A 12,098-nucleotide genomic window follows, 5' to 3' on the forward strand; every position below is an offset into this window, starting at 1 on the left:
TGACCTTTGCTGTGAAGAGACCTTGAGCTCTGTAAAAGTGTTATAAATACAAGCTAACAACTTGCAACACACTGCAAAGGCAATAATTAGCATCTTTTGAACAGCAGCGCTTTTACCACAAACCAGTGAAGTATGTCGTGGGAAGCATCGCCTCAGAATATTTGTTAATTTGCTCTGCCTCACTCAAGGAGTGTGAAAAAAAGTTAAACAGTGAAGCAGATGTTAGAGCCATCGGTGCAATACAGCACTGGATCCATAAATGCAGACACATACCAGCATGTTTTGCACTCCTTTTGCTTGTATGATTATTTTCACTATATAGCACTTTTGTAAAAACAACAAAAAAACAAAGTGCATGAAGTTTGTGCAGTTCAGGAAGTTAAGAAAATATAATTCTGTTCACAATATGGGCAACAAAATGTTGTTGAGAAGTATTGCAAATGAATAGAGCAATTAAACTGAACTAAATAGATTTGCGGAAAAGGAAGCTGAAATGTGATAACCAATGAGGTTTGTTCTTGTGCATCAAGTACAGTGGAGCTTTCGTTTTCCATTATTTGATGCTCTGTATATGAGTTGATGAATGTTTACATGTGAATAAAGGCCTAATTATATCTGTTCATCATATAAAGCAATCATGTCCCGTCAGAAGACTAAATCTTGCCAGAAAATAAATCTTCTCCCAAGTTACAGAGAAGCATCTCCATAGCAGAATGCTGCCACCATCATGCTTCACTACAGGGATGCTGAGTTTCTGATAAGAAGTGTCTGTCTGGCCAAGCATGCCATTTCGTCTGATGGCCAAAAGCTTGATTTTGGTCTTTCCAGATTAACCCTTCGTCCAGCTGGCTTCATAGTCTCCCAGACAGCAGTTGTTATATGCACAGCCTCTCTATTCTCCTTTAGCTGAGATCACTTCCTGCCTTGGAAATCTGCTTGTATTTATTTATTATCCATGCTTTGAGCTTTTCAATTTCTAACTTGGAGCTATCTTATTTTCCTGATATAAGTTAAGCCATAATACTGACTCAACAGGAATTGGACTCTCCAGATTTATAGTACAGTCCATTTAAACATCTTGTTTAACATTTATGACTTCTGAAAATTTGGCATCTATAATATGATGTCATATTAAAGGGGGGTGAATACTTAGGAATTCAGTGATTTTGTATTTGTTTTATATCACTCTGTAGTGATCTGTTGTTTTCTGGTACCCTGGCAAAAAAAAAGCCATGAAAACGTCCAGGGGGGCATTAAATATTAGTCTTATTTTCTTTATTTCTGTGTATGACTTACCCCATATATCTGTCATCTCGAAGTGTTTTCTTCTAAAACTACCACCATAATCTATGTTATTGTTGGAGAGGAGTGGGCATTTCGATGTGAAGAAGAGTATAATTTTCATACAGTATAGATGATAAACTTGTTTTTCATTTTCTACAAAATCCCAAGGCCTTTAGGTATGGTCGCTTTGTTGCTATGCCTTGTAGTGATTCCTGACCTTGAGGGAATCTGCCGTGGCCTGCCTCCAGCTATTCTCCATGAACAAGCCCACCCAGTGTGCCACGGGAGAGATGTTTATCTGATCTCATATGTAGCCTGTCCTGCTTCCTCTATTACTCCAAAAGCGATGTTATCACAGGCACATGGCATGTTGATGTATATATTTACCTTTTAAGAGATATAGTTCTTCACACACCTCATTTACTTTGAATTCTACCAAACTTTTCATTATTAGACGAATAAACATTGTTTCTCTAAGAGCTTGTCCATAGATTCAGCAGTAGTAACACTAATTAACACTTTTTTTCAAAGAAATTAATGCATTTATTCAGCAGGAACACACTCAATTTATCAAAAGTAACACTAAAAACATTTGTAATGTTGCAAAATGATTCATATTTCAAAGCAGTGTTGTTCTTTTGAAACTTTCATTCATTAAAGATTCCTGAAAATGTATTAGGCAGCACAGTTGTCTTCAACATTGATAATTGTTTTCTGAACAGCAAATCACATTTTTTATGATTTCTGCAGGATCATGTGACACTAAAGACTGGAATAATGGCTGCTGAAAATGTGCTTTGCCATCACAGGAATAAATTAAATCTTAAAATAAATTTCACAATGTTTCTGTTTTTACTGTTTTTTAACTCTTTCACTGCCAGCGTAAAAAAAAAAAAAAAAAGTTGCCAGCCACCGCCATGATTTTTGATCATTTTCACAAAAATGTAATGGCCCATAGAATATTTGATTGTATGAATATCTGAACATGCAATATATCAAAAGAAAGAGCAGACCCTCTGCTCTTAAAAAACAACAACAACAAAAACGTTTTATTCTAGTTTCATGCATTCCTTTTTTTTCAACACTTAAAGGTCCCATGACATGGATTTTTTTTTTATTATTTTATGTTTCCTGAGGTGTACTTATTTTGTTAGTATGATTTTTACATCATAAAATGTCATAATTTAGAAATAAAAGGCATTTTTTCTATCCTGATTTTAACCCTCTGGCTTGAATGCTCTGTTTAAAGGGGCGTATCTTCTGTGAGACTTCAGTGAAAATGCCCACTTTTGTGATTGGCTGACATCTTTGGATTTGAAATGAGTATTAGATTTTGTGGCAGAGGGGGTGTGGTTTAGAGAGGTCTGCAAGCACTGCCAGAGAGAGACGGACTGGGCACTCGTAGACCAGAGAGACGGAGAGCAGGAGAAAGATTGCTGAGAAAGTTATATTGTACTGAGTTGTTGAGAGCGCTGTGAGCGCAAGTTTATTATGTTTGTATCTGAGAATTCTGAATAAAGTCCCAGTCACCCCAACCCTGTCTTCTTCCTCCTTATTCTATGAACTTTGTAACACATGTGGAACCCCTCTCGAATACTCTTACTACGTTTTTATTTTATTTTTTTTACCATTACTGCTGTCGAGATTAGCATTATTTTTAGATCTTTTCCCATCACATGAAAAGCTGCAGTGATGAGCATTGAGTAGACAGACAGTCTGTTGGTTGTGTGAAAATGCAACGCATTTTCTCTCACAAAATGCTTCCACCACAACTAACAGCAAACACAATATCGACATGAATACAGTAAGAGCCTCGTTGTGCAGCATAACAACGTCATTCATTATAAAGGCAGTTTGGGTAAGTGTGCATGTGTGATTGACAGCTCCAAGCATTATACAGAGAGTGTTATTTGATCGCTCTCTGTAGTTTAATCACAATTTAAATAACAGATTTGTTTCATGCTACTAAGAGAAACAATATTGATCGTTTAGTCACTGGCTTGATTCACTGATGCATAAACAGTATTAAACGATTTAGAAAGAATCAAACACATCTGTTACAAACACAGATGGAGTATACTGAGTCCATCAACACTTCTACTAATTTAGTAAAATTAGGCAGTTTTGATTTATATGATGTTTGATGATGATGATCATGTTATTTTACATATGCATATGAAAGAAATAGTTAGTAAGGCAAGGCAGCTCTCTAGACTTTTATTTCATACAATTTTGCTCTAATGTGAACTTGAAAACAATACAAAAATGCTGCCTAAGAATTTAAGGGTGGTTTCACTGCATTGGTTTGGGCTGCAGGATGAATGACTAAACAAACGTTATCAGCAAGATGATATAAAACTGTACATTTCTTGTCTATTACCACCCACTGCTCCTTATACCAAGAACAAAAATAAGCGCAGTTATAATAACAAAATATATGGGAGAGTGTTGCTAGTGTGACATTGTTATATTGCAAAAGGTAGCACTTCTATGTTAATACTGAATCAAGACTAGTTAGTATAGTTTATAACTGAGAAGTTTTACTAACAGTTTTTGGTGTTAGACTTCAATTGGTTAAAAAAAATTCTGTATGAAATAAAACATAATTAATTGTACCCAAAGTGTTGCCTGATAGATAGATAGATAGATAGATAGATAGATAGATAGATAGATAGATAGATAGATAGATAGATAGATAGATAGATAGATAGATAGATAGAAGAAGAGCCAGAGCAACAGTTACAATATTCTTTCATCCCTTCCTTGACCATGTGACTGAAACTCAAATGTGAGACATTAAAATTGAACAATCAGCAGATTACAGCTCTCCCACCAAACAATTAGCAGACCCCCGATGTACACACATATTGGCACAGGCCTTGATCACTATCAGCACCTCTTGTGCCTTTAGGAATTCCAAATGAAAATTAGAAACTAAAAACTAGAAAACAAAAGTCTTTGTTGGTTTTCATCCTTACAAATGTTTTTCGCAGTGATGTTGTAATAACTATTGTAATAACTATTGATTTCCTTGCGATTGTACTGGGGTCTGAACAGATGCTCTGATGTTTGTCCTCTGATGTTTGAATTCGTTTAATTAGCGAAATCATATTTGTGACTCTAAATCTGTCCCCTGCGGTGCTCTGTACTAAGATGAAACAGTCATCTTATTGGAATAAAACACCAGCAGAGAACCCTGTTTTGCCCCCTCCTGATGTTTTGGTACAAATCCATCCACAGTTGCTCTAACAACCTACATGTGGGCAATAGATCTTATACCTCCCGGAGCAGCCATTAAGCCAAATGGTAGCACTCCCCCCAAGAGATAGGCCTTGTAGCCCTTTTTTATGAACAATTCAGCCTCCCAGGATGCACTGTAATTTGAGAGCATCTCCACAGGAAACATCTGATCTGTACATACACTCCTAAAGCACCCAAGTCATGCTATTCTGTTAGTCATGGTCCTTTTGGTGTTAAAAAGTTTCAGTCAGGTTTCAGTCAGATCGTCCTTTAGAGTATACAAGAGGAAATTCACACTTCATGTTGCGGCACTTGCATTGAGCTCTAGGTGTAGTTTACAACAGGAATCCAAATTAGCATTAGCATTCCAAGAAGCACCTCCACAGTCCTTACCGAAGCCTATTGATCGGATCTGAGGCTGTAACCCGTGACGTAACGGCTTCAGTTGCTTCAGCAAAGCCTAGTGGAAAGGTTTTGGTGACTCAACTTTAGGTCACATCTGCAGGGACACAGCCAGACTGTATGGATCAATACAGGAGCTTCACAGATTATGTCCATTGATTTTAGCATGTGGACCGCTGCTTCGTTCAGAGCATGACTGAGATTGTACATGTCGGATTGTGTTTGCAGGAGCAGAGGGTGCAGTGTTCAGCAACTCAGTGGAGACCCCGCACGTGAGGGCCGAGCCATTCAAAGAGTTACGGTAAGACAGTTTAAAAACATATGATGGCGTTATTGATTTCTGAATTCTGATTAGGTGTTCCAAGGTGTTTTCATTTTCTCTAACTGCACGACTATAAGGTTTATTGACCACATTCCTTTCCAATTTGTTCCAGTTTTATCATAAACTTTAAAGAGTCATACATGATAGCCAAAGAAATATAAAAAAAACTACAAAAACTAACAAAAAAAAATTTATTTAGAAATTTAATTAGTCTTGTTTTACAGTAAAACAAGATTAAATGAATAGACCCTTTTCACAGACTGTGATGACGCGTTTTAATGTGCTTTTTTTTTTAATGTATGTACATTTATAACACTTATACTTTGTATTATATTACTTTTGCATCAAATTACAAATTAAAACAAGTTACCGCTGCTGTGAGGGTGTTTCTAATACAGTGTCTATGGGAGTGACGGTAAAAATGAACATATTTCTTGTTTATTTTGACTGCCGTTATCAATCTCACTCTATATTTTCCCTCTTTTTGAAAGTTGTGAAATCACTATTGTGTAGTTTTTCTTTTGCTATTTGAACAAACGGGGACACAAAAAAATATATGTAAGTATTCTCTCATTCACAGCTATAAAAGTTGACACAACTATGACGACTTCCACTCTGAGAAACCCCGAAATGTGAAAAGGGTCTATAGTTCACCCAAAAATGAAAAGTATCCCATAATTAAATATCCTGGCTCTTCCAAGCTTTATAATGGCATTGAATAGTGTACAAGTTTTTGAAGCTCCAAAAAGCACATTCACCCATCATAACAGTAATCCATACGACACCAGTGAGTAAATGATGACCTAATTTTTGGGTTAACTAGTCCTTTAATTTACATGAGATCATTACATCTTTTTTATTTAGTTTATTTTTATATAGACAGTTTAGAAAGTACAAAGTTACACAAATTTGGTGACATTTGGTGGGGGGAGAAAAAAATCTTCATATCTTACACAATTTTGTTTCTCAAGTTAATTTATCTTGTTTAAAGAATGTTAAAATTATGATAAGTTGATAATTACTTTCATGTTATGGCTGATAAATAATAATTAGCTGATATATGCCATTTAGTCTAAATTAACAATAAAACCTGAAATCAATAATTTAAAATGTTAGAAGAGAATTAAGTAAGTTTATCCGATTGTTGGTATTTTTTAACAATTTACTTTAAGTGAGCATTAGATGACAGCAAAGATATTCTAAATAAATACATGTATTTATTTTTCTAAATAAAAAATAGGGGACATTTTTACATATTCATTCCAAACAATATCGGCTGAGAGTATTAAAAAAGTCTAATATTAGTATATAACCAACATGGGATTGATAGCACATCCTTAGTTTAAATATTTATTTTTTCTTTCTTTACAGAGAAAAAAAAACCTACTGATTACCAAAATCAAAATGCTATTTTGCTGTGTTTGTGTGTGTTAGTGCTTGAATCTAAAGCTATGACACTGATGGAAGTTTAAATATCACATTTCAAAATTATGAACCATTTAAGAACACTTTAGATTTCTCACTAAAGCAGCTTTTTTTTTCTTTTGAAATAAGCTGTTTATAGATCTGCATCTGCTAGCATTATCCAAATCATTAACAGCAAGCCCTTCACCAAAGTACAGCTGCAGAAGACGCCACATTCAGAGCCGTGCTACCAAGCTGCATAGGGAGATGATTGCACGTCGATTGCAATTTCCCACACAGAGCGTAATGATCAAAGATTGCAGGCAAAAATGATTATTTTCTAGCCAGCACTACACATGTCTCTGTTGAAAGTTACAAAGGAGGGAAATAAAGCATGACATTTGTGCAAATTCCACTTATCCCTAAATTTAGGTTTTTACCGTATGCGTCTGGCTGACAGCAGATTATAGAGCACCTCTGTAAGCTGTTTCCGACAGCAGAGAGGAAGGTTGGGCACACTTCAGATTACCGCCTTTTAAATGCATCACTAACGGTTGTAAAGACATTTGCAAGGAAATTCAGAAACCTATCCTGCACTTCTTATTTAAGAAACACCCCACCCAAATGGATGTTTGGCACAGACAGTTGTCATGATATTTCAATACTATCTCGTCTAAGGTACTCATAAAACAAACAGGATGTCAGTGCTCTGTGATTTTAATGGTTTACAATTGCTTTCAAATAGAGTTTATGTTCTTTTCTAAGCTATTGAAGGCTGTCTAAATTCAGACAAATGTTCCCTATTATTGCAGGCTTGTGGAATTCAATCATATACATTGTTCCATGGTTATTATTGGTCAGCGTTATGGTGGGAGATGATAAGAGTTATACATTAGACTGATGTCATTGTCGTGTAATAAAGGTTCGGATAAAATTCCAACCTCCTCCAACACGCCGCTTCCAAAGATCACGCAGCGCATTATGAGAGTTCTTGAGGGGATAATCGCTCTTGCTCTTTGCTGTGAAAGCTTTGAGCAATTATGGACAATTTAAGTGTTTTTTTCTGCCTTTGTCGCATCCAAATGTCACAACAAAATATGTCCCTGGTCTCTACGTAGTATCTGAGACCTCTTTGGAGAAAGTGCTGGCGCTATAAAGTACAGTTTACCCGTGGTGAAGCTACTCATTAAGACCAGGGCTCGATCCAAGTAATGTTGTATACATGCAGACAAAGGAAGATCAATGTGCGTGTCGCTGGCACCTCCTCTCTTGGACGGACGCGCTTTCCTGTCCTGATCGATGCCTGGATGCTCATCAAAATCTAATTAAAGTAGATTCTCATTAACTAAAACAAACACGTGAAGCGCAATGCCAATACCCCAAGCAGAAGGCGAACATGAACGGTAGAGCATTGGCAACTGGGTCAGATATGGCAGGGAATGCACATTTAGCAGGAAATAATGAGCAATAAATGGCCTGTGGGGAGACGTGCTCCTCCAGAACGGCCCGCGCACACACAAACACATTACTGGCCCATTCCTGTCTGTTCTGCTGACGGAGCAAGCAGAAGTAAAGCCACAAGCACAGACAGGTGTCGTGGCTTATCAAGCTTTCTGTGATGAACAAGGACAACACATTGACAGCCATCAATCAATATGAGGGGTGAAATCTCCCTGAATACCTGTAAAAAGGACTGTGTTTAACTAGTTCCGGAGAAAATGTTACTGACACAACAAATAGAATAGAATATTCCAAACAATAAACAGGAGAATCAACTATAAGAAACATACTACATTCACACTTGATGTTAAACAAAGCTAGACAAAGAACAGACAGAAACTGAGGGCAAACAGAGTAGCTGATGAGATTGAAACACACCTGAACTGAACCAACATTATTAGAAACCATAGAAACAAAGAAGGAGGGAATTGAACTAATTAACAGACTAGAGGATGAACAAATAACTCAAACATGAACAAAACAGAGAAACAGATCAGCTATGGAGGAGCTATGGGTTTATGAACTGGAGCGGGGTTCCTGGGCAGGAGCGGACTCTGAAACAGGCTCTGGGGCTGGAGCCATCACTGGACTCTAGTGAGGGGCTGGAGTGGCTGTGTGTGTGGCCCAAACACACATGACAGCAGCCACATAAATGATTACGACCACTTCTTCGATCCCACCAGGGCAGAAGGGAAGGGTAGGCTCTGGAATTTCACTCACTAGAGCGGATTCTAGGATTTCTCTCACTGGAGCGGATTCTGGAATTTCTCTCACTGGAGCGGATTCTGGGACTTCACTCTCTGGAGCGGATTCTGGAATTTCTCTCACTGGAGTGGATTCTGGGACTTCACTCTCTGGAGCGGATTCTGGAATTTCTCTCACTGGAGCGGATTCTGGGACTTCACTTTCTGGAGCGGATTCAGGGACTTCACCCTTTGGAGCGGATTTGGGGACTTCACTCTCTGGAGCGGATTCGGGGACTTCACTCTCTGGAATGGACTCGGGGACTTCACTCCCTGGAGTGGATTCGGGGACTTCACTCTCTGGAATGGACTCGGGGACTTCACTCCCTGGAGTGGATTCGGGGACTTCACTCTCTGGAACGGACTCTGAGACTTCTCTCTCTGGAGCAGACTCGAGGACTTTACCCTTTGGAGCGGATTCGGGGACTTCACTCTCTGGAGTGGATTCGGGGACTTCACTCTCTGGGACGTATTCGGGGACTTCGCTCTCTGGAGCGGATTCGGGGACTTCACTCTCTGGAGCGGATTCGGGGACTTCACTCTCTGGAGCGGACTCGGGGACTTCACTCTCTGGAGTGGACTCGGGGACTTTACTCTCTGGAGTGGACTTGAGGACGTCACTCTCTGGAGCGGACTCGGGGACTTCACTCTCTGGAGCAGACTCGGGGACTTCCCTCTCTGGAGCGGACTCGGGGACTTCACTCTCTGGAGCGGACTTGAGGACGTCACTCTCTGGAGCGGACTCGGGGACTTCACTCTCTGGAGCGGACTCGGGGACTTCACTCTCTGAAGCGGACTCGGGGACTTTACTCTCTGGAGCAGATTCAGGACTTCACTCTCTGGAGTGGATTCGGGACTTCACTCTCTGGAGTGGATTCAGAACTTCACTCTCTGGAGTGGATTCGGGGACTTCACTCTCTGGAGTGGATACGGGACTTCACTCTCTGGAGTGGATTTGGGACTTCACTCTCTGGAGCGGACTTGAGGACGTCACTCTCTGGAGCGGACTCGGGGACTTCACTCTCTAGAGCAGACTCGGGGACTTCACTCTCTGAAGCGGACTCGGGGACTTCACTCTCTGGAGCAGACTCGGAGACTTCACTCTCTGGAGCAGATTCAGGACTTCACTCTCTGGAGTGGATTCGGGACTTCACTCTCTGGAGTGGATTCAGGGACTTCACTCTCTGGAGTGGATTCGGGGACTTCACTCTCTGGAGTGGATTCAGAACTTCACTCTCTGGAGTGGATTCGGGGACTTCACTCTCTAGAGTGGATTCGGGACTTCACTTTCTGGAGTGGATTCGGGGACTTCACTCTCTGGAGTGGATTTGGGACTTCACTCTCTGGAGTGGATTCGGGGACTTCACTCTCTGGAGCAGACTCGGGGACTTCACTCTCTGGAGTGGATTCGGGGACTTCACTCTCTGGAGTGGTTTCGGGACTTCACTCTCTGGAGTGGATTCGGGGACTTCACTCTCTGGAGTGGATTTGGGACTTCACTCTCTGGAGTGGATTCGGGGACTTCACTCTCTGGAGCAGACTCGGGGACTTCACTCTCTGGAGCAGATTCAGGACTTCACTCTCTGGAGTGGATTCGGGACTTCACTCTCTGGAGTGGATTCAGGGACTTCACTCTCTGGAGTGGATTCGGGGACTTCACTCTCTGGAGTGGATTCAGAACTTCACTCTCTGGAGTGGATTCGGGGACTTCACTCTCTAGAGTGGATTCGGGACTTCACTTTCTGGAGTGGATTCGGGGACTTCACTCTCTGGAGTGGATTCGGGGACTTCACTCTCTGGAGTGGATTTGGGACTTCACTCTCTGGAGTGGATTCGGGGACTTCACTCTCTGGAGTGGATTCGGGGACTTCACTCTCTGGAGAGGATTCAGGGACTTCACTCTCTGGAGTGGATTCGGAGAAAAACTCCCCCGAGGTCCCACAGCAGATAGGCATGCCTTCAATTCCTTATTCAAGCTGGTCAGGTAGAATATAAGCAGCGAAGGCATCACAATTAGACTGCTGGTAGATCCATCTTCAGTTTCGATCTAGCTTTCTGTCACGAATGGGGTGCAGTACTAAAGTGCACGACGAAGGAGATATCTTCAGTATAATTTTAATAGAATAATCCAAACAATAAACAGGAGAATCAACGAGGAAAAACATACTGCATTCACACTTGAGATAATGAAACACACCTGAACTGAACCAACAAAATCAAACAGGGAGAGAACTGAACTATTTAACATACTAGAGGATGAACAAAGAACTCAAACATGAACAGAACAGAGAAACAGATCAAAAAACAAACTCAAAATGTGACCTGATGAAAAGATTTAATTTAGGCTTTTATTTATTGTAATATAATATAATATAATATAATATAATATAATATAATATAATATAATATAATATAATATAATATAATATAATATAATATAATATAATATAATATAATATAAATCCCTTTATATGAATAACATATTTAATTTAGGCTTGTATTTATTGTAATTAATAATATAATATAATATAATTAATATAATATATTATAATATAATATAATATAATATAATATAATATAATATAATATAATATAATATAATATAATATAATATAATATAATATAATATAATATAATATAATATAATATAATATAATATAATTAATATAATGTTTCAACCACAACCAGAGGTGTCAAAAGTATTCGCATTAATTACTAAGGTAGAAGTATTAGGGTTTAAAAAGACTTCTGTAGAAGTTGAAGTATCTCAAGTAAAAGTGTAAAAGTACTGGTTTCAAAAAGTAATGTATGGAAAGGAAAAAAAATATTAAGGACAAAAGCTTAAAGGTTCCATGGCATGGCATTTTTCTATTATTTTATAGTGTTTCCTGAGGTGTACTTATATTGTTAGTATGATTTTTACATCATAAAATGTCATAATTTAGAAATAAAAGGCATTTTGTCTATACTGCTGTTTGCCCTGTGGCTGACTGCCCTGTTTCAAGAGGCGTGTCTGCTGTGAGACTTCAGTAAAAACGCCCACTGTTGTGATTGGCTGACATCTTTGCATTTGAAATGAGCGGAGGGGGCGTGGTTTAACGAGGTCTACGACGCACGAGCTGCTGCCAGAGAGACGGACCTGAGTTCACTTCTCATCAGTTCTCTCAGCATGTCTCAGTTCAGGGTGAACTGTTGTAGTTACT

General features: G+C 39.1%; 1 protein-coding gene across 1 annotated transcript in view; it reads left to right on the top strand.

Moving 5' to 3' along the window:
* Window positions 1–12,098, top strand: part of sgcd (sarcoglycan, delta (dystrophin-associated glycoprotein)) — a 161,886-nt gene that overhangs the window by 123,843 nt on the left and 25,945 nt on the right. Inside the window, exon 6 of the mRNA XM_079835355.1 lies at window positions 5,155–5,227. Coding sequence (XP_079691481.1) covers window positions 5,155–5,227 — 73 coding nt within the window. The remainder of the gene's footprint in view (window positions 1–5,154; window positions 5,228–12,098) is intronic.

Source organism: Gobio gobio, assembly GCF_949357685.1.
Source record: "Gobio gobio genome assembly, chromosome: 14".
In the NCBI taxonomy this organism is placed as follows: Eukaryota; Metazoa; Chordata; class Actinopteri; order Cypriniformes; family Gobionidae; genus Gobio; species Gobio gobio.